At 43.0% G+C, this 24,376-nt stretch overlaps 1 protein-coding gene across 2 annotated transcripts; it reads right to left on the reverse strand.

Moving 5' to 3' along the window:
* Positions 1-12,894: 12,894 nt before the first annotated feature.
* On the reverse strand, positions 12,895-20,662 carry LOC311137943 (vesicle-associated membrane protein 3-like). Of its 2 annotated transcripts, none has more exons than XM_084172567.1 (5): positions 20,525-20,653; positions 17,993-18,065; positions 15,545-15,703; positions 15,407-15,458; positions 12,895-14,601 (listed from the first exon to the last, which is right to left on the reverse strand). In XM_084172567.1, coding segments are annotated over exons 1-5 (303 nt in total). In that variant the 5' UTR covers positions 20,527-20,653; the 3' UTR covers positions 12,895-14,584. The 2 variants fall into 2 exon arrangements, with proteins under 2 accessions (XP_084028693.1, XP_084028692.1); XM_084172566.1 differs by having other exon boundaries at positions 14,583-14,653; positions 20,525-20,662.
* Between the last annotated feature and the right edge of the window lie 3,714 nt (positions 20,663-24,376).

Raw genomic sequence — 24,376 nt, forward strand, 5'->3', positions numbered from 1 at the left:
AAGAGGGCCTCAACATGAAAGTCACACATACGCCCAGGCCGTGAGCAGGCAAACAGACCCAACCACCACTCTTACACTAGCCCAAGCCAATGGCATGTACCTGATGCTCAGCAGGCTCTGCTCACACTTACTGGTCTGAGGCCAAACCACACGACTAACAACATTGGACACTTTATGGAACACAAAGCCTTCACTATCTCCTCCTGGAATATCCAAGGCCTGAGCTCATCTGCCTTTGGCCGAAAGAGCAGGAACCTGGACTTCACCAAAGAAAATGGTATAGAGGAGATGGACCCACTAGTTGCCCTCTAGGTTACAGAGAGCTGGTAGTCCCATTTACCAAACTACCAGGTGTGAAACAGGGAAGGGACTCAGGGGGTATGCTAATTTGGTATAGAGCACACCTAACTCACTCTATTAAATTAATCAAAACAGGAACATTGTGACTGACCCAAACTTGAGGAAAGCTGTGAACAGACTCAGTGAGCATAGCCTTGCTATTGAGAAAGGCCGCCGTAGGCAGACCTGGCTCTCAAGAGAAGACAGACTGTGTGCACACTGCCCACAAAATGAGGTGGAAACTGAGCTGCACTTCCTAACCTCCTGCCAAATGTATGACCATATTAGAGACACATATTTCCCTCAGATTACACAGACCCACAAAGAATTCGAAAAAAAAAATCCAATTTTGATAAACTCCCATATCTATTGGGTAAAATACCAGTGTGCCATCACAGCAGCAAGATTTGTGACCTGTTGCCACAAGAAAAGGGCAACCAGTGAAGAACAAACATCATTGTAAATACAACCCATATTTATGTTGATTTATTTTCCCTTTCGTACTTTAACTATTTGCACATCGTTAAAACACTGTATATAGCCTTAATATGACATTTGAAATGTTTTTATTATTTTGGAACGTTTGTGAGTGTAATGTTTACTGTTCATTTTTTTATTGTTTATTTTGCTTTTGTTTATTATCTATTTCACTTGCTTTGGCAATGATAACATATGTTTCCCATGCCAATAAAGCCCTTTGAATTGAATTGAATTGAGAGAGAGAGATAGGGTGGGTAAGGAGAAAGTGGGAAATGGAATGAGAGGTAGAGGAAGAGTGAGAGGTGACAAAAAAAACTGGCTAATGCACAATTACATGACTATGGTAAATTAGGACTGCTTTTCTGGGGGCATCATGGTGTCTTAATCCTTTGGTTAAGAGAGAGAGGGGCCTGGAGCAGGCTTTTGTGTGTGTGTGTGTGTGTGTGTGTGTGTGTGTGTGTGTGTGTGTGTGTGTGTGTGTGTGTGTGTGTGTGTGTGTGTGTGTGTGTGTGTGTGTGTGTGTGTATATGAAGGTTGTGGTTGGGTACTGAATTCAGCGGCCATTTTTGAAACACAGCCACACACATAAACTCAGAGTAGACTAACACACTCACACCGGCACTATGTGGATTTATCAGGGCTGCAGCAGGACGACGCGGTTAAACATGTCACCCCTGATGCACGCATTGCGGAGAAGGAGACAGGGAGATTGTGAGAAAGAGAGAGAAAGAAAGAGATGGGGGGGGGGGGGGGGGGGTCTCCCTGTCAGTCTCATCGACAGTATGGGGCAATATTTACAACCCAGGACGGAAAGAGTGGAGAGATGAAGTGAGAGAAGAATGGAGAGATGAAGTGAGAGAAGAGAGGAGAGATGGAGAGATGGAGTGAGAGAAGAGAGGAGAGATGGAGTGAGAGAAGAGAGGGAAGATGGAGAGATGGAGTGAGAGAAGAGAGGAGAGATGGTGAGAGAAGAGAGGAAAGTATATATAAATGAGGGTGTGGAGCCGAGCAGAATGTACCTGACAGAGATCTGCAGGGATCCACAGAGAAAGAAAGAGGGAAGAAGGGAAAAAGAGCTACATAGCACAGATATGACATCATCTACAGATGGTTCTGACACACTGTTGCCACCAGCTTCAAAGACAACGACAGACAGATATAGCTACAGACACTGTGTTGCAGTACAGACGGCAGGGAAACAGCAACAGGCAGCTCTTACAAACCTCTGAGACAGAGTGCAGCACCTGTAAGACAGTACAGACAGACTGTCCTACAGACAGACAGTTCGGAGTCAGTAGAGACGGTCCAGTACAGACATGCAGTATAAGCGTCTCCTCTCGTGTGTTCTGCTGCTCGCCGCCGCCGGACCCCTCCTGACACACCAACGATATGTCCTACCCCAGGACAGGTGAGTGGCACACACACATCATATCATATTGTATACTATCATGTCAGGCTATGAGTTGTCGTCAGTCCAGAGGTGCTGTCCTTATGAGCTGTTAAATCATGTTATGTCAGACTATGTCATGTAATGTTATGTATATAAAGCCTCATTAGAGAAGGACCAGGTGGTGAGCATGGAGGGTCTCAATGATCTGATTTGATTTTAATAAGTAATGTGCTGTTATAACATTCATGTTAAGTCATGTTTATCGCCTCAGTAGAGGAGGACCAGGTGGTGAGGCCAGAGGAGCTGTCCCTCTCTGAAAAAAACTACAGATCCCACAGTGCACCTGGCCTTGGCGGTGAGCGACACCGACTGTGTTTGTGTGTCAGTTTGTACATCAAGAGAGAGAGATGTTTTTTTTATTGTCACATGCACCAAATAGGTGCAGTGAAATGTGTCGTTCTACAGGGTCAGCCATAGTAGTACGGCAACCCTGGAGTAAATTAGGGTTGAGTGTCATGGCCAAGGGCACATCGACAGGTCTTTCACCTTGTCGGCTTGGAACCAGCGACCTTTAGGTTACTGGCCCAACGCTCTAACCGCTAGGCTATCTGCGTGCCTATAGTGGGTGTATGTATCTCCCGAGTGGCGCAGTGGTCTAAGGCACTGCATCGCAGTGCTAGCTGTGCCACTAGAGATCCTGGTTCGAATCCAGGCTCTGTCATAGCCGGCTGTGACTGGGAGACCCATGGGGCGGCGCACAATTGGCCCAGCGTCGTCCAGGGTAGGGGAGGGAATGGCCGGCAGGGATGTAGCTCAGTTGGTAGAGCGTGGCGTTTGCAACGCCAGGGTTGTGGGTTCGATTCCCACGGGGGGCCAGTATGAAAAAAATAATAATGTATGCACTCACTAACTCTGGATAAGAGCGTCTGCTAAATGACTAAAAATGTAAAAATGTATGGTTTGTCAGTAGTGTATGTGTCAGTCTCCATCAGGAAAGGCTCTATGAGAGCAGTACGATGTGAGGGTGGGTCTCATGTTCTGCTCTAAATGTGTGTGAGTGAGAGACATACAGAGAATGGTATTTAATGGTACTCCTAACCAGGGGCTTTTTTGTGTTCAGCTCAAACCATCCAAAACAACCTAGCTGACACAAATAACTATGTCTTCAGTACAGTATCAAAGCTCTCCTCATATTAACTATTGTTCCTCTCACATCCTCTCTCTCTTCTCCATCTCTCCACCTCAGGTGTTATTGGAGAAGCCAGCCCTGAACCCTCTAACTCAGTGGTATTCAAAGTCACGACCGGAACTGCATTGGGGTCGCCAACATTTTTTTTTTTTTATGTAAAATGTTTTACAAAAAATTAAGAGTACAGATTATTGTATGGGACAATATATACTGAACAAAAATATAAACGCAACATGCAACAATTTTAAAGACTGAGTTACAGTTCATATAAGGAAATCAGTCAATTTAAATAAATTAATTAGGCCCTCATCTATGGATTTCACATGACAGGGAATACAGATATGGATCTGTTGGTCACAGATACCTTAAAAAAGAGGTAGGGGCATGGATCAGAAAACCAGTAAGTATCAATATTTTTTTTCAGAAAAAAAGGCTAATTAAGTCATTCAAATCTAAATCTTGACAAGTAGCGCGACGCATTTCCTTCGCATAGAGTTGATCAGGCTGTAGATTGTGGCCTGTGGATGAATGGCACGACAATGGGCCTCAGGATCACGTCACTGTATCTGTGAGCATTCAAATTGCCATCGATAGAATGAAATTGTGTTCGTTGTCCGTAGCATATGCCTGCCCATACCATAACCCCACGGACATCACAGGGAACTCTGTTCACAACATTGACATCAGCAACCTGCTCATCCACAGGACGCCATACATGTGGTCTGCGGTTGTGAGGCCGGTTGGACGAACTGCCAAATTCACTAAAATGATGTTGGCGGAGGCTTATAGTAGAGCAATTAACATTCAATTCTCTGGCAACATCTCTGGTGGACATTCCTGCAGACAGCCCTCAAAACATGAAACATCTGTGGCATTGTGTTGTGTGACACAAATGCACATTTTAGTGTCCTTTTATTGTCCCCAGCACATGGTGCACCTGTTTACTGATCATGCTGTTTAATCAGCTTCTTGGTATGCCACACCTGTCAGGTGGATGGATTATCTTGTTTAAGGATAAATGCTCACTAACAGGGATGTAAATAAATTAGTGCACTAAATTTGAGAGAAATACGTTTTTTATGTGTATGGACAATATCTGGGTTCTTTTATTTCAGTTCATGAAACATGGGACCAACACTTTACATGTAGTGTTTATATTTTTCTTCAGTATAAAAAGTGAACTTGACCGCAAATTTTCAACCATGCCGCACAGTTTCTAGTGGTTGAGGTCTTGCGTTGCAAGAAGGCAAAAGTAGCGCAGTAGTAGCCTTGTGCAAATGGGGAATATATGATGGCACTCTTATTCATAACAAAATAACAGTTAGGCCTAGCTAAATATATGAACAAGATGCCGTTAGAGAGAAGAACGAAAATCGATTTATCTTTGCATTCTAAAATCATTTGAAATAGGCATATATTTCCTATTATTTATTTCATTTCCATGATCATTGCAGAATACATTCCTCACGTTTTCTGACTGCGATGGTTTCATAGGCTAGTCGCGAAATAGCCTATAGGCCTAACACAAGAATGTTGCATGTTGCGTTTATATTTTTGTTCAATATAGATAAGCTATTTCAAGCAGCGTATTTTAATCTGTGCGATTTTATCCGAAGCGCAGATTAACGGTAGAACGGATGGTTCACCTTTTCCATTGACGTTTATAGGCTACGTCTGAATACTGTAATGTGAAATTCCTTGCATAGACAATATTTCATTTATAATCATAACCATTGCAGAATAAATTCCTCACCTTTTCTGGCCATGATGACTTCATATTCCCAGTGGTGTAAAGTATTTCAGTAAAAATACTTTAAAGTACTACTTAAGTAGTTTTGGGGGGTATCTGTACTTTATTTTACTAATTATTAACACTAGTTACATTTTGAATGCTTATCAGGACACAAAATGGTCCAATTCGCACACTTATCAAGAGAACATCCCTGGTCATCCCTACTGCCTCTGATCTGGCGGACTCACTAAACACAATGCTTTGTTTGTAAATTATGTCTGAGTGTTGGTGTGTGACCCTGGCTATCCGTAAATTTAAAAAACAAGAAAATGGTGCCTTCTGGTTTGCTTAATATAAGGAATTTTAAATGATTTGTACTTTTACTTTTGATACTTAAGTATATTTTAGCAACTACATTTACTTTTGATACTTAAGTATATTTAAAACCAAATACTTTTAGACTTTTACTCAAGTAGTATTTTACTGGGTGTCTTTCACTTTTACATGAGTCATTTTCTATGAAGGTATCTTTACTTTTACTCAAGTATGGGAAATTGAGTACTTTTTCCACCTCTGCATATTCCCGAAGTAGGATGCCAGAATCGCCCAATTCCAAATCAACCCCTAACCACGATGCACTTGTGCATCTAACCAAAGACAGTGCATTCGGAAAGTATTCAGAGCCCTTCACTTTTTCAACATTTTGTTACATTACTGCCTTATTCTAAAATGGATTAAATAAATAAAAATATATATCAATATACACACAATACCCCATAATGATAAAGTGAAAACAGGTTTTTACAAAAAAAAAACAAAAAAAAACTTATTTACATAAGTATTCTGAACCTTTGCTATGAGACTCGAAATTGAGCTTAGGTGAATCCTGTTTCCATTGATCATCCTTGAGATGATTCTACAAATTGATTGGAATCTACCTGTGGTAAATGTAATTGATTGGACATGAGAAAGGCACACACCTGTCTATATATGGTCCTGCAGTTGACAGTGCATGTCAGAGCAAAAACCAAGCCATGAGGTCGAAGGAATTGTCCGTAGAGCCCCGAGACAGGATTGTGTCGAGGCACAGAACTGGGGAAGGGTACCAAACAATGTCTGCAGCATTGAAGGTCCCCAAGAACACAGTGGCCTCCATCATTCTTAAATGGAAGAAGTTTGGAACCACCAAGACACTTCCTACAGCTGGCCGCCTGGCCAAACTGAGCAATCGGGGGACAAGGGCCTTGGTCAGGGAGGTGACCAAGAACCCGATGGTCTCTCTGACAGAGCTCCAGAGTTCCTCTGTGGAGATGGGAGAACCTTCCAGAAGGACAACCATCTCTGCAGCACTCCACCAAATCAGGCCTTAATGGTAGAGTGGCCAGACGGAAGCCACTTCTCAGTAAAAGGCACATGACAGCCCGCTTGGGAGTTTGCCAAAAGGCACCTAAAGGACTCTGACCATGAGAAACAAGATTCTCTGATCTGATGAAACCAAGATTGAACTATTTGGCCTGAATGTCAAGCATCTCATCTGGATTAAACCAGGCACCGCTCATCACCTGGCCAATACCATCCCTACAGTGAAGCATGGTGGTGGCAGCATCATGTTGTGGATGATGTTTTTCAGCGGCAGGGACTGGGAGACTAGTCAGGATCAAGGAAAAGATGAACGGAGCAAAGTACAGAGAGATCCTTGATGAAAACCTGCTCCAGAGTGCTCAGGACCTCAGACTGGGGCAAAGGTTCACCTTCCAACAGGACAACAACCCTAAGCACACAGCCAAGACAACACAGGAGTGGCTTCAGGACAAGTCTCTGAATGTCCTTGAGAGTCCCAGCCAGAGGCCGGACTTGAACCTGATCGAACATCTCTGGAGAGACCTGAAAATAGCTGTGCAGCGACGCTCCCCATCCAACCTGACAGCGCTTGAGAGGATCTGCAGAGAAGAATGGGAGAAACTCTTCAAATACTGGTGTGCCAAGCTTGTAGGTTCATACCCAAGAAGAATTGAGGCTGTAATCACTGCCAAGGGTGCTTCAACAAAGTACTGAGAAAATGGTCTGAATACTTACATAAAATGTGTTATTTCAGGGTTTTTTTCTAGTTTTTTTTTCTAACATTTCTAATAACCTGTTTTTGCTTTCTCATTATGGGGTATTGTGTGTAGATTGATGAGGGGGGAAAACTATTTCATCCATTTTAGAATAAGGCTGTAACGTAACAAAATGTGGAAAAAGTGAAGGGGTCTGAAAACTTTCAGAATGCACTGTAAGTGTTGGTAGGCTATGGCAAATACTCCACAAGTCTTACCAGAGGACAAGGTGTAGCTATTCTCACATTGCACCGATCGGATCCTTTCAGATCTACTCAAGTGCAGAAGGGGTAGGGTGGTACACTATATACAGTACCAGTCAAAAGTTTGGCCGCATCTACTCATTCAAGGGTTTTTCTTTATGTTTACTATTTTTTACATTGTAGAATAATAGTGAAGATATAAAAACTATGAAATAACACATATGGAATCATGTAGTAACCAAAAAAGTGTAAACAAATCAAAATATATTTTATATTTGAGATTCTTCAAATATCGACCCTTTGCCTTGATGACAGCTTTGCACACTCTTGTCATTCTCTCAACCAGCTTAATGAGGTAGTCACCTGCAATGCATTTAAATTAAACGGTGTGCCTTCTTAAAAGTTAATTTGGGGAATTTATTTCCTTCTTAATGCATTTGAGCCAATCAGTTGTGTTGTGACAAGGTGGGGGGGTATTCAAAAGATAGCCCTATTTGGTGAAAGACCAAGTCCATATTATCGCAAGAACAGCTCAAATAAGCAAAGAGAAATGAAAGTACATCATTACTTTAAGACATGAAGGTCAGTCAATACGGAACATTTCAAGAACGTTGAACATTTCTTCAAGTACAGTCGCAAAAACCATCAAGCACTATGATGAAACTGGCACTCATGAGGACCGCCACAGGAATGGAAGACCCAGAGTTACCTCTGCTGCAGAGGATAAGTTCATTAGAGTTACCAGCCTCGGAAATTGCAGCCCAAATAAATGCTTCACAGAGTTCTAGTCACAGACACATCTCAACATCAACTGTTCAGAGGGGACTGTGTGAATCAGGCCTTCATGGTCGAATTGCTGCAAAGAAACCACTACTAAAGGACACCAATAAGAAGAAGAGACTTGCTTGGGCCAAGAAACAAGAGCAATGGACATTAGACAGGTGGAAATTTGTCCTTTGGACTGGAGTCAAAATTTGAGATTTTTGGTTCCAACGGATGATCTCCGCATGTGTAGTTCCCACCGTAAAGCATGGAGGAGGAGGTGTTATGGTCTGGGGGTGCTTTGCTGGTGACACTGTCTGTGATTTATTTAGAATTCAAGGCATTCTACAGTGATACGCCATCCCATCTGGTTTGGGCTGTTGTGGATTGTAGTAAAGTGTTATGGGCCTCGAACGACGATGACGCTAATGGGCAAAACCATCATCACATTAGTAAACTATTTTATAGAAGGGGGGCCACAGGGCATGTGGGAGAGTACAACCAACGAGGCAAGAGATAGCATATTTGAGTTTCTGACGTCACGAAGCATGTTGGGCGTGATTGAGTGGTAGCAGTGCGGCTAGGGAAAAGCCTAGGGGTTTAAATCTTATGGGATTTTATTTCGTTTTATGTGCACTGGATTGTGGAATTCACTGGAGAAGGGAGCAGTCACAAGTTATGTTCTTGAGGGTTGTCTGAAAGGAGGGATCAGGAGATGTGGCAAGAGAGTGAGAATTTCGAATTTCGATTGTGTGGACTGATTAAGAGGTATCAAAATGGAAACTAACTAAATGTGTACTTTTTCTTCCAGGAAAAAGTGGGGAGTGATTCTCTTTTCTTTGAAATATTTTCTGAGACTATAAATAAGGCCTGGCCATTTTTTGTTTGTTTATTGTTTTACTATATGGTGTTCAAATAACCACAAACAAACCACTTAGTATGAAATGTTAGCTGTATAGGGCTGTATATTACAAAAGTTGTGATTGAATCCTAGCACACAGTCCTGGTAACTGTGAAGATTTTGAACTACTGTTAATTCTTTAAACGGAGATGTGGTGCATATTAGACTATTTTCTTTATTTAATTGTAATGTAATATATTGTACTCATCTATACCAATCATTGTTTAACGGCTCCTTCCATTCCCTTTCTTCTGTATTTGGTATGGCTCTAACATGTACAGGTTTAGTGCACTTGCCCAAGGAATAACTACTCCAACAACACTTCCCCCTGGAAATCTAACACTAAGTACTACATCAAATTGTTTATCTAAGTCTTGAACTGTTCTCCTTATGTCTATGATCCATCTATCTTTTTATTTTATTATTTTAAGGTCACTGTTACCCCATGTGATTTTCCCATAATCCTTGTGCTGGTTCCTCCCACACCAATAACCAGTTAACTCCTGTATTTTAGTTATGGTTCCTGCCTGTGCAGGAATATACATTTTAATCCTGTCTATATCCCTTCTATGTCTTGTTCTTCTGCTCTTTACTATTATTGATGTGTATTTTTAATGGGTTATCAGATAAAATTGAGTTAATCATGAACATATAGTTAACATTCTTTGTGGCTAACTGAATTGGGCCGTTAGTTTTTGTCTTCAAACACAGTGAAAAGAGCCAGGGTTGAACAGAGTTTAAACTAAACATGAGTGTTTTTGCAAGATAAGGATTGATTGATTGTAGTACTCTGAACTTAATGAAAGTTGAGTTTAGCCGCTCTCAGAGACAAAGGAAGTGGGCGGAGCAATAAATGAGCGGGAAAACTGAAGAGGACTATATAAGATGGAGGGAGAACGTAAGGGGGTGTGCCACTCTGCAGACTGGTATCGGCTTTGTTGAAACTTTAATAAAGTAATTTCTTGATGCAACAAAAACTCTGTAAGACCTTATTTGTAATAAAGTATAGTGGTTATTTTCCACAACAGGGCTTAGTGGGACTATCATTTGTTTTTCAACAAGACAATGACCCAACACACCTCCAGGCTGTTTAAGGGCTATTTTAACTTTGTGGCAACAGTTTGGGGAAGGCCCTTTCCTGTTTCAGCATGACAATGCCCCTGTGCACAAAGCGAGGACCATACAGAAATGGTTTGTCGAGACCTGACCGCAACCCCATCGAACACCTTTGGGATAAATTGGAACGCTGACTGCGAGCCAGGCCTAATCGCCCAACATCAGTGCCCGACCTCACTAATGCTCTTGTGGCTGAATGGAAGCAAGTCCCCGCAGCAATGTTCCAATATCTAGTGGAAAGCCTTCCCAGAAGAGAGGAGGCAGTGGTGGAAAAAGTACCCAATTGTCATACTTGAATAAAAGTAAAGATACCTTAATAGAAAACGACTCAAGTAAAAGTGAGTCACCCAGTAAAATACTACTAGAGTAAAAGTCTGAAAGTATTTGGTTTTAAATATACTTAAGTGGCAAAAGTAAATGTAATTGCTAAAATACTTGATACTTAAGTATCAAAAGTAAAATTATAAATAATTTCACATTCCTTATAATAAGCAAACCAGATGGCACCATTTTCTTGTTTTATTATTTTACGGATGGCCAAGGGCACACTCCAACACTCAGACATTATTTACAAATGAAGCATTTGTTTAGTGAGTCCGCCAAATCAGAGGCAGTAGGGATGACCAAGGATGTTCTCTTGATAAGTGTGATTTGAAATGTAACTAGTCCTTTTGGGTGTCAGGGAAAATGTATGGAGTAAAAAGTACATTATTTTCATTAGGAATGTAGTGGAGTAAAATGTTGTCAAAAATATATATACAGTGGGGAGAACAAGTATTTGATACACTGCCGATTTTGCAGGTTTTCCTACTTACAAAGCATGTAGAGGTCTGTAATTTTTATCATAGGTACACTTCAACTGTGAGAGACGGAATCTAAAACAAAAATCCAGAAAATCACATTGTATGATTTTTAAGTAATTAATTTGCATTTTATTGCATGACATAAGTATTTGATACATCATAAAAGCAGAACTTAATATTTGGTACAGAAACCTTTGTTTGCAATTACAGAGATCTATGTTTCCTGTAGGTCTTGACCAGGTTTTCACACACTGCAGCAGGGATTTTGGCCCACTCCTCCATACAGACCTTCTCCAGATCCTTCAGGTTTCGGGGCCGTCGCTGGGCAATACGGACTTTCAGCTCCCTCCAAAGATTTTCTATTGGGTTCAGGTCTGGAGACTGGCTAGGCCACTCCAGGACCTTGAGATGCTTCTTACGGAGCCACTCCTTAGTTGCCCTGGCTGTGTGTTTCGGGTCATTGTCATGCTGGAAGACCCAGCCATGACCCATCTTCAATGCTCTTACTGAGGGAAGGAGGTTGTTGGCCAAGATCTCGCGATACATGGCCCCATCCATCCTCCCCTCAATACGGTGCAGTCGTCCTGTCCCCTTTGCAGAAAAGCATCCCCAAAGAATGATGTTTCCACCTCCATGCTTCACGGTTGGGATGGTGTTCTTGGGGTTGTACTCATCCTTCTTCTTCCTCCAAACACGGCGAGTGGAGTTTAGACCAAAAAGCTCTATTTTTGTCTCATCAGACCACATGACCTTCTCCCATTCCTCCTCTGGATCATCCAGATGGTCATTGGCAAACTTCAGATGGGCCTGGACATGCGCTGGCTTGAGCAGGGGTACCTTGCGTGCGCTGCAGGATTTTAATCCATGACGGCGTAGTGTGTTACTAATGGTTTTCTTTGAGACTGTGATCCCAGCTCTATTCAGGTCATTGACCAGGTCCTGCCGTGTAGTTCTGGGCTGATCCTTCTCCTTCCTCATGATCATTGATGCCCCATGAGGTGAGATCTTGCATGGAGCCCCAGACCGAGGGTGATTGACCGTCATCTTGAACTTCTTCCATTTTCTAATAATTGCGCCAACAGTTGTTGCCTTCTCACCAAGCTGCTTACCTATTGTCCTGTAGCCCATCCCAGCCTTGTGCAGGTCTACAATTTTATCTCTGATGTCCTTACACAGCTCTGTGGTCTTGGCCATTGTGGAGAGGTTGGAGTCTGTTTGATTGAGTGTGTGGACAGGTGTCTTTTATACAGGTAACGAGTTCAAACAGGTGCAGTTAATACAGGTAATGAGTGGAGAACAGGAGGGCTTCTTAAAGAAAAACTAACAGGTCTGTGAGAGACGGAAGTCTTACTAGTTGGTAGGTGATCAAATACTTATGTCATGCAATAAAATGCAAATTAATTACTTAAAAATCATACAATGTGATTTTCTGGATTTTTGTTTTAGATTCTGTCTCTCACAGTTGAAGTGTACCTATGATATAAATTACAGACCTCTACATGCTTTGAAGTAGGAAAACCTGCAAAATCGGCAGTGTATCAAATAGTTGTTCTCCCCACTGTAGTAAAGATACCCCCAAGAACTACTTAAGAAGTACTTTACACCACTGAGTGGATGCTGTTATAGCAAAGGGGGGGTGGACAAACTCCATATTAATGCCCATGATTTTGGAATGAGATGTTCTACTTTTGGTCATGTAGTGTTGTGTATATGGGTTGATTTGGGATTGGGAAAGTCGATTAGCAACTGAGTTGAGTAGCCCAGCTAGGATTGATCAACAGTTTCTGCCAACAACCCCTTCGAAATGTAAAGTATTGCAGCATTGTTAAATCTAGAAACAGTCTCCAATTCATACTCTGACAGAACACATATTGTAGACTGACTGGTGATAAAAGTCAAATCTGTTTTTATTCAAGCAAGACACACGACATTGTAAGGCAACATTGTAGAATTGCACTTGTTTCTAATATTCACAAAGGGAGGGGGTAGACTTGGCGAAGGCTTTCTTGACAGAGCTGGAGTTTATTCAATGTATAGAGCAAACAATTATCTCTTCTACAAGACAGTAACATTGGTTCTACACAATACACCTCGATCTGAAGGATCCGTAGCATTGCACCCCAGAGAATAGCCCCTTGGTTTTGGCACCTTTGGAGGGGGTGACGCGCACGGAGCATGACACATCATCCTTCCAAAACTCAAACCTCCATGATGCTCTTCACTGCAGCAGCAAAGTTACCATGGCAACTAAAGGCATTTCAGTAAGTAAACAAAAAAAAACAAAAAAAAACTACACAGTTTATTTTAAGATTACCAACACTACACAGCAAAGATATTTAAACAACAAATACATTTATTGACATAAAATAATGAAAAGGTTGTAGAGCTCTCCCACAGCAGGAGGCTGAAGAGACCATAGCATAGTATGTGTGTGTGGGCATGAAAACGCAGACCATTGGAAGGCACTGCTGGTTCCGTATGTTGGTTCGATATGGCTTGGCTGTCTTTTGCCTGTGTTTCTATGTTCAAATTAGCAGAAAGGTCATAATATAATATGCCATTTTTTGTGTATGGGTGGTCCCGGAGATCGAACCCACTACCTTGGCGTTACAAGCACCGTGCTCTACCAGCTGAGCTACAGAGGACCGCCGCCGTGCCCTACACCCGAATATAAGGTGATGCCTGATATCTATTGTTTGGTGCTTTGACAAGAATCACTACTTAAGGCACTACTTTTCCATGAGAGGTGTCATTGTCAGTCACGTTGGTCGAGCAGACCAACAGAAAATAAACAAGGCCCATGTGTGCTTGTCTTGGCATCTTGAGAGTTTCTCTGAACCCAAGCCCACGTCATATTGGGGTCACACACACAGTCCCTTTAGAGATGGGAAGAAGGTCAAGACTGAATCTCAGTCATGTCCAGTTGGTTTCGGTCTGTGGATATAATAATATAATCCAACAGTCCATATCAGTCATTTGGTGTTCTGATCCGATGACTGGTGTGGGACTTCACACTGGTGTGTGTGTTTAAGGGTTTGACTCCTTAGCACATCCCAATATTACAGTGGAGACTGACAGGACAGCACAGCGAGTGTATCACAAAGGCACTTGTCTCACTCTGCCTCACACAATCACATCTATTATTACTAATAAAAACATAAAAAAGAAAATGTAAAAATGTTGAGGAGAGATTTGAGTAGTGTGCTTCACTCCTGATACTGGAGGGCTGCATTGTGTGTGTTTGAACTTTATATGTAGTTGAAACAGGAGTCTATTCAGCAGGTACACTCAAGAGGGTTGCAGATAGAAAAGTTATTGTGCAGAATTAACACAACTTTCTATCACACAGAATGGTATCAGTTCTATACAGTACATTGCTATCTGCAATGCATCATTCTAAATCTCACTGGACAGGCCCTCCAGGAGCAGGGGGAAAACCACTGCTGTAGAGAATGGGCTTTGGCACTCAGTAGGCTAAACCATGAGACCTTGTTTCTGAGACTTTCAGCTGTTCACTCACTCCTCCTCATCATCATTCGCTTCTCTCCTCTTCCGCCTCCAACAACTGCTTCTTTACGGATGGCTCCAGACTGACAGAAGGCAGAGAGGAGTTAGACAGACACTAGCTACGTTTCCATGAACCTGTAGACATTTAGAAAGTTTGCAAAGAAAAGAGATGTGACAATTGCCTGCTACGGTGAGTTTCCATTGAACCATTGTGTCGATAAAAACAGCTGGACTTAACAACGTCGCACAAAAAAAGTTTCCGCAAAAGTCTTGTGTCGAATAAAAATGGTGTGGTTGCAGTTTTTACATTATCCATTTAGGAAAATTGCGCATTAACTAATTTGCTTCATGTCTCAGGTAGCCCACAAAAAGCCAGCATTAATAGAATGAAAGTATTGACTAATATGTGCCATATTCTAATAATTCTCATGTGCCAACGTATCACCACAGTCCATGCTATGATGAAACTTGCACTCCTGTAGATCAAAGACAATCTTTGTTCTGCAAAGAAACATTATTTTTTGAGTTGAAAAATAGACTTAAATGTGGAGTGGAGATTTATAGTTAAGTGATGACATCACTTGCCTCGCGTACCTTAAATTATTCAGCAAGCATACTTTATTCAAAAATAATTTGTGGCAATAAAGAAAGTTTGACAATAGAATTATCCACCCATCGTACGGACAAAAAAATTTGATCTTTAGAACATTTCTCCTATAGTTGCCGTTTCCATTACATGTCGTGACATAGCTTTTGTTGAAAAAATCTGGGTCAATGGAAACCTGCCTACAGCCAACCACAAAGGAAAGACCTAGTCATAACCTTTGTTCCCAGTGTTGTTGTATTGGCCCCACCAACCCATACTGTTCCACCTAGAGCTATACTCACTGATGATGATGACCAGGATGATGAGTATGACAGCTATCAGGATGGCCCACATCTGGAGAGCACAGATAACAACAAACACACTTAAACATCTCAACAGGATGTTCTGTGGGGGTGTGGGTGTGTGTGTGTACACTGCACCTTGCAGTTCTTCCACCAGAACTTCCTCTTGAGTTTGGCGGCGCTGGTCTCAAACTGGGAGGCTCCGACCTGCAGCGCGTCCGCCCTGTCGTCCAGCTCCGACAGCTTCGAGTCACGCTCCAAAACCTTGTCAACATTCACACGCATGATATCCACCACCTACACACACATTTTTTAGGGAAAAAAGTAATGAATATGAGAGTTTGTTGGTTTCTAAAGTGAATTCAGATTGAGCTCAAATGAGCACGTACAGTGGGGAAAAAAAGTATTTAGTCAGCCACCAATTGTGCAAGTTCTCCCACTTAAAAAGATGAGAGGCCTGTAATTTTCATCATAGGTACACATCAACTATGACAGACAAAATGAGGAAAAAAAATCCAGAAAATCACATTGTAGGATTTTTAATGAATTTATTTGCAAATTATGGTGGAAAATAAGTATTTGGTCAATAACAAAAGTTTCTCAATACTTTGTTATATACCCTTTGTTGGCAATGACACAGGTCAAACATTTTCTGTAAGTCTTCACAAGGTTTTCACACACTGTTGCTGGTATTTTGGCCCATTCCTCCATGCAGATCTCCTCTAGAGCAGTGATGTTTTGGGGCTGTCGCTGGGCAACACGGACTTTCAACTCCCTCCAAAGATTTTCTATGGGGTTGAGATCTGGAGACTCCAGGACCTTGAAATGCTTCTTACGAAGCCACTCCTTCGTTGCCCGGGCGGTGTGTTTGGGATCATTGTCATGCTGAAAGACCCAGCCACGTTTCATCTTCAATGCCCTTGCTGATGGAAGGAGGTTTTCACTCAAAATCTCACGATACATGGCCCCATTCATTCTTTCCTTTACACGGATCAGTCGTCCTGGTCCCTTTGCAGAAAAACAGCCCCAAAGTATTATGTTTTCACTCCCATGCTTCACAGTAGGTATGGTGTTCTTTGGATGCAACTCAGCCTTCTTTGTCCTCCAAACACAACGAGTTGAGTTTTTACCAAAAAGTTATATTTTGGTTTCATCTGACCATATGACATTCTCCCAATCCTCTTCTGGATGCACTTCAGCAAACTTCAGACGGGCCTGGACATGTACTGGCTTAAGCAGGGGGACACGTCTAGCACTGCAGGATTTGAGTCCCTGGCGGCGTAGTGTGTTACTGATGGTAGGCTTTGTACTTTGGTCCCAGCTCTCTGCAGGTCATTCACTAGGTCCCCCCGTGTGGTTCTGGGATTTTTGCTCACCGTTCTTGTGATCATTTTGACCCCACAGGGTGAGATCTTGCGTGGAGCCCCAGATCGAGGGAGATTATCAGTGGTCTTGTATGTCTTCCATTTCCTAATAATTGCTCCCACAGTTGATTTCTTCAAACCAAGCTGCTTACCTATTGCAGATTCAGTCTTCCCAGCCTGGTGCAGGTCTACACTTTTGTTTCTGGTGTCCTTTGACAGCTCTTTGGTATTGGCCATAGTGGAGTTTGGAGTGTGACTGTTTGAGGTTGTGGACAGGTGTCTTTTATACTGATAACAAGTTCAAACAGGTGCCATTAATACAGGTAACGAGTGGAGGACAGAGGAGCCTCTTAAAGAAGAAGTTACAGGTCTGTGAGAGCCAGAAATCTTGCTTGTTTGTAGGTGACCAAATACTTATTTTCCACCATAATTTGCAAATAAATTCATTAAAAATCCTACAATGTGATTTTCTGGATTTTCTTTTCTCAATTTGTCTGTCATAGTTGACGTGTACCTATGATGAAAATTACAGGCCTCTCATCTTTTTAAGTGGGAGAACTTGCACAATTGGTGGCTGACTAAATACTTTTTTGCCCCACTGTATGTGCCCATATTAACAAAGAGTCTTAAAGCGGAAGTGCTGATATAGGATCAGTTTAGCATTCTTTTTTTAAGTATCCAGAGTGTCCGACACTGCATAAGTGTGTCCGACACTGCATATACTCCCGAGTGGCGCAGTGGTCTAAGGCACTGCATCGCAGTGCTAAACTGTGCCACTAGAGATCCTGGTTCGAATCCAGGCTCTGTCGTAGCCGGCCGCGACCGGGAGACCCATGGGGTGTCGTAGCCCAGCGTCGTCCAGGGTAGGGGAGGGATTTGGCCGGCAGGGGATGTAGCTCAGTTGGTAGAGCATGGTGTTTGCAACGCCAGGGTTGTGGGTTCGATAAAATAATGTATGCACTAACTGTAAGTCGCTCTGGATAAGAGCGTCTGTTAAATGACTAAAATGTAAATGTATAAGAAACGTAGGCAAGAGAACGAGAATTCTAGTATGAATTGTTGCACACTGACGAGGAAGAGAACCATCTTTTCAGACATACATGTGTTTGACAACAGCTGATACATCAGATAAGGGAGTGGTGCCTGTTGGAGGCAGCGGGGTTAGAATTGTGTACGCTGTATATGTTTACAATGAAGGGTGCGTGGCGGGGGGTGGTCATACCTCGTCCACTTGGGTCTGTGTCTGTTGTAGCCGGCGGGTGCCAGGCGCGGAGCCTTCTGGAGCAGGAGTGGCCCTGGGGTAAGGGCAACAGAGACGGTTTAGATAGGAGAGAGACACACACACGTCCTGTCCCACTCTACGGTCTCCAGAATTTACCCATTTAATTTGAGATCCTTCCTGTCAGACCGCCATAAGTGCATTGCACTCAAAAACACGTCATCATTAAGTGTGGGAGTGCTCAGTCCCCAGTGCAGGGGTGGAAAATAAATATCTGCAATGGGAGTGTCTGAGCAATTCAACGGCTCAGACATGAGACGTATGTGGCAGAGTCTACAGACAATCACGGACTACAAAAGGAAAACCAGCCACGTCGCCGACACCAACGTCTCGCTTCCAGACAAGCTAAACACCTTCTTCGCCCGCTTTGAGGATAACACAGTGCGCCACTGACGAGGCCCACTACCAAGGACTGTGGCCTCTCCTTCTCCGTGGCCAACGTGATTAAGACATTTAAGCATGTTAAACCCTGCAAGGCTGCCGGCCCAGAAGGCATCCCTAGCCGCGTCCTCAGAGCATGCGCAGACCAGCTGGCTGGTGTGTTTATGGACATATTCAATCTCTCCCTTTCCCAGTCTGCTGTTCACACATGCTTCAAGATGGCCACCATTGTTCCTGTACCCAAGAAAGCAAAGGTAACTGAACTAAATGACTATCGCCCTGTAGCACTCACCTCTGTCATCATGAAGTGCTTTGAGAGACTAGTCAAGGATCATATCACCTCTACCTTACCGGTCACCCTAGACCCACTTCAATTTGCTTACCGCCCCAATAGATCCACAGACGATGCAATCGCCATCACACTGCCCTATCCCATCTGGACAAGAGGAATACCTATGTGAGAATGCTGTTCATTGACTATAGCTCAGCATTCAACACCATAGTACCCTCCAAGCACACAATTGGCCCAGTGTCGTCCAGGGTAGGGGAGGGAATGGCCGGCAGGGATGTAGCTCAGTTGGTAGAGTATGACGTTTGTAACGCCAGGGTTGTGGGTTCGATTCCCACGGGGGGCCAGTATGAAAAAAATGTTTAAAATTATGTAAGTCACTCTGGATAAAATCGCTCGTAAATGTAAAAAAAAAAATGTAAAAAATGCTCTCTCTCAGTTCTCATGTCAACACTTCCCCACTACAGCCTGTTCTGACGGCAGGTACCAAGCTGTACCTCTCCCTCTGTGTATTAATCACAAATTGGCATACAAGTGAGAGCAAGGTTAACAACCCACTGCTCTCACCAATCCCGCCCTTTCAGATCTGATTATTTCAAGGAGGGAAAGTAGGAAGGAAGTTGGGATACTTTCTTCAGTATTCAAACAGGGCCTTTTAGAGGGGAAAATCACACCACCTGGCACCTGAGCTGGACATTGCAGCCGAGGCACCTGGCATTTCTGGACAATAACAGGTGTGCTTGTGTGTCAGCTGCATCCAGTGGATGAGGATGCAGATAGCAGACGTCCTACTATTCTCCGACCAAGTTCAGCTCGCCAATGTTCCAAGAAAGCGAAATGTACAATGAGGGACTAAAGTAGGTACAAATCCAGGAATCAAACGTTGAAATAGCAAAGCACTTTCAAATTGCAAGTGTTCCTTCCAGGCTATTGGCTGCGAGTTACGAATGTTGAAATCTTCACTGCCTGGAACAATCAATCAGACTTTGGTTGGCCACGTTAGCAACATACAACAACCACAGTGTTCGTTACAGAGATACAAAAAAATAATGACTGGTCAAACTGATGACGTAACTAGTTGGTTTATCACATTCATCATAGGATTACAATGTAGGCTATGTAGCTAGCTATGTATATTCATGGCTTGTCTAGTTAGCTAGCTAGGCCGGCCATTCAGAATTTAGCTAGCGAAAAGGTCAGGGGACTGAGGCTTGATGTTAACTAAAGTCATGGTTATCTAGCTACTAAAGTAGTTACAAGCAACATAGCAGTAACCATATGAACTAACTTAGCTAGTTAATATTGATAATTAGCGAACATCACTAGCGATCTACCCTAGATATCCGCATAATAACATTAGCTACCTAGGTAACGTAGATAGTATCAACTGGTCGATAAAGCCAGGAAAATGTCTCGTATTCAGAATGAACATCTAACAAGCTAGCAAACTAGCTACCTAACGTTAAATCAGCAGCGTTCCCAAAACTCCCTTCATACCAAACATGCAATTTAACTAACGCGTTACAGACCCAACATTTACCTAAATAATAAATCAATGTTATAGCTTTGTTTTGGTAACTAGGTCGGGGCCAGGATTAGCACAATTGCTGGCTATATGGCTAGTTTGAACAAGCACTTGTTGCATGAAAGTTAGCTAACTAGCTAGCCGAGAGAGCTTCACACCCAATCCCGGTAAATTGGGCGTTGTAGACTTTCGTTTTTTTAAAGAAATACGCATATTTGAAACACCGAGCTAGTTAGTTGATCAACGTTATTATAAACATGAGGAGAAAATAAATACTTACATGATTTTATTGGATAGCTAGCAGAGATCCAAAGCCCCAGAAAACATGAAGCTGTGTCAATCCCGAAAATGGTGCCAATCCGTAACAGTTTTCCAATTTCGCTGTGCAATTTAAAGTGACAGTACCTATATGAAAAAAAGGTAAGTGCAAAACTACAACACTTTTATCATCCCTGGATTGAGGTACATTTTCTGAGCCATATGTCGCGCCGGCTCCACTGTGTCTTAAAGGCAATTTATGCTTGATCTGAAAATGTGGTCAGAGGCTCCATATGGAGGCTATCATGTGCAGTGCCTTTTAATCTACACAGGAAGCCTGTCCAAACCTAGTGCAGCTATAAACAAGTGGTCAGATCTGCTGGGATTACATACAAAGGGATTTAAAGTAATTCATTATTTAAAGGAGGACATAAAGACTCTTTCACGCCTTACTTCTTGCCTATCCATAGAATTACCAGATACTTTCTGTTTAAAGTGCATTCGGAAAGTATTCAGACCCCTTGACTTTTTCCACATTTTGTTACCTTACAGCCTTATTCTAAAATGGATTAAATAAAAACAATTCCTCATCAATCTACACACAATACCCCATAATGACAAAGCAAAAACAGGTTTTTAGACATTTTTGCACATTTATAAAAAAACAGAGATACCTTATTTATGTAAGTATTCAGACCCTTTGCTATGAGACTCGAAATTGAACTCCGGTGCATCCTGTTTCCATTGATCATCCTTGAGATGTTTCTACAACTTGATTGGAGAGTAAATTCAATTGATTGGACATGATTTGGAAAGGCAATATAAGGTCCTACAGTTGACAGTGCATGTCAGAGCAAAAACCAAGCCATGAGGTCGAAGGAATTTTCCGTAGAGCTCTGAGACAGGATTGTGTTGAGGCACAGATCTGGGGAAGGGTACCAAAACATTTCTGCAGCATTAGCAGTGGCCTCCATCATTCTTAAATGTGGCCGCCCCGGCCAAACTGAGCAATCGGGGGAGAAAGGCCTTGGTCAGGGAGGTGACCAAGAACCCAATGGTCACTCTGACACAGCTCCAGAGTTCCTCTGTGGCTATGGGAGAACCTTCCAGAAGGACAACCATCTCTGCAGCACTCCACCAATCAGGCCTTGATGGTAGAGTGCCCAGACAGAAGCCACTCCTCAGTAAAAGGCACATGACAGCCCGCTTGGAGTTTGCCAAAAGGCACCTAAAGGACTCTCAGATCATGAGAAACAAGATTCTCTGGTCTGATGAAACCAAGATTGAACTCTTTGGCCTGAATGCCAAGCGTCATGTCTGGAGGAAACCTGGCACTTTCCCTACGGTGAAGCATGGTGGTGGCAGCATCATGCTGTGGGGATGTTTTTCAGTGGCAGGGATTGGGAGACTAGTCAGGATCGAGGGAAAGATGAACGGAGCAAAGTACAGAGAGATCCTTGATGAAAACCTGCCCCAGAGCACTCAGGACATAAGACTGGGGCAAAAGTTCACCTTCCAACAGGACAACGACCCTAAGCACACAGCCAAGACAACGCAGGAGTGGCTTCGGGACAAGTCTCTGAATGTCCTTGAGCCAGAGCCTTGAACCCGATCTAACATCTCTGGAGAGACCTGAAAATAGCTGTGCAGCAACGCTCCCCATCCAACCATACAGAGCTTGAGAGGATCTGCAGAGAAGAATGGGAGAAACTCCCCAAATACAGGTGCGCCAAGCTTGTAGCGTCATACCCAAGAAGACTCGAGGCTGTAATCGCTGCCAAAGGTGCTTCAACAAAGTACTGAGTAAAGGGTCTGAATACTTATGTAAATGTGATATTTCATTTTTTATATTTTTATAAATTTGCAAAAAAATCTAAAAACCTGTTTTTTGCTTTGTCATTATGGGGTAGATTGATGAGGGGAAAAAACGATTGAATCTATTTCAGAATAAGGGTGTAACGTAACAAAATGTGGAAAAAGTGAAGGGGTCTAAATACCTTCCAAATGCACTTTATTTCTGGAATTACTACAACTACAAAGAAAGTAGCATAGGTATTATAAAGATAACATGTAAAATGGTAGGCCAATTTCTTTGAAATATCTTGCAATCACACTGACCATAAAATAAAAACCAGACCATTATAGTAAAGTGCAAATTTTCTTTTTACTCTGATTTCATTTTACAGCAGAAATTATGTAAAGCATTCAAAATACATTTTCCACATATAAGGGCAATTCAAAACACTTTGCATGGCCTTGGCAGCAGAATATTATTATTTTTTAAACATCTTCAATGATTTATTGATGCCTATACATGCACATTATAAAAAAGAAACGTACAAAAGAGGGACAGAGGTAAAGAGAGAGAGAGGGCTGAAGAACACAAAATAGGAGAGAACAAAGTTAGGGTTGAGATAGGAAAGAGAGGAAGAGAGAGGTTTAGCTAGCACTATTTTAACATGCAGAGTGATGTTAGCCCATAGAAAGTTATAATCACGGCCAGTATTTCAGCATTTATCTCTTATTTGACCTTTAACCTCTGTGTCAGAGGTCACCTCTGAGCAGCCCGACCAGTTATTTCCTTAGAGGAAGTCAAAGTTGCGCATGACATAGCTTATGTTAACTCTACAAACTGATCTCTACACTCACTAAAATCTACAGATCCTCACTTAGAAAATGAATGTGTTTGTTTATTGCTCTGTGCGTTTCAGTGGAAATGTTTGAACAAAGGCATCCTGAAAGAGGGCTCGAGAGGCACCTATGCCCTCAAAGACCAGACAGCATGGTTGCAGGTGAAGGAGAGGGCGAAGAGCATCGCTCACCAGGCCACAATCTCAGCCCCAGCCTCTGGGGTAAGGAAGGAGTTTGAACGCAAGGAGGGTCATAAAAGGCTGAATCCCACTACCATGTACTTAAATAGTGAAGCCGGGGAGGAACCCGGAAGGAAGGAACCCGGAAAGAAGACCCCTCTCAAAAGCAAGAACATCAAATTCCATCCTTACTGCCCCTATTGCAATAGTAAGTGGCACTTCCTGGGCTCATGCCCCAGGGTACAAAAGCTCACTCGACCCCAGTTGAAGGCCTGGATAACTTCAGACGAGCGATGCTACAAGTGTGCCCGTAGCCATAAAGCCCAGACCTGCACATTGAGGAAACCCTGCAATCGCTGTAAGGAAATCCATCTCACAGTGTTGCATGATGTAATTCCCCAAGCAGCGAAGGAGCAGAGTATGCTCATGGTAGGAGCCGCAAAGGAGCTCTACCTCGACCAGCAGAACCTGTCTCCAAGGGTCATGTTGAAGGTGGTAAAGGTCACTCTGCAAAGCGAAGGGAGGAGCATGGATACATTCGCCGTTCTAGATGATTGGTCTGAAAGAACAATCATTCTCCCAGCTGCCGCCCGGCAGCTTAACCTGGAGGGGACCCCCGAGATCCTTAACCTCAGAGCGGTGCGACATGATGTTATCCAAGTGAAAGGCTCTTCCGTGACCTTCTGCGTTTCACCTTCAGGACAAAGGGAAGTGGCCTACAACATCACTAATGCCTTCATGGCAGATGGCCTGAATCTCGCAGAGCACTCCTGCCCGGTGAGTGTTCTACAGAAGTAATATCCTCATCTCAGAGGACTGCCTCTTCCTAACATGGCCAGGGTTGCACCACTCATCCTGATCGGGTCTGACCAAACACACCTCGTCACCCCGACCGAGCCTATACGAGCTGGACCAGAAGGAGGGCCTGTTGCTGTCCATACATCCTTGGGTTGGGCTGTGCAGGGTCCAGCCCATCTACTTCTCTCTACCCAAGCTGTACAGTCACAGCAAATCCTGTTTACCAGAAGCAGTCCAGCTCCATCTCGCTGTCCAGCCACTGACCT

Source organism: Coregonus lavaretus (assembly GCF_964263955.1).
Source record: "Coregonus lavaretus genome assembly, chromosome: 12".
Classification (NCBI taxonomy): Eukaryota; Metazoa; Chordata; class Actinopteri; order Salmoniformes; family Salmonidae; genus Coregonus; species Coregonus lavaretus.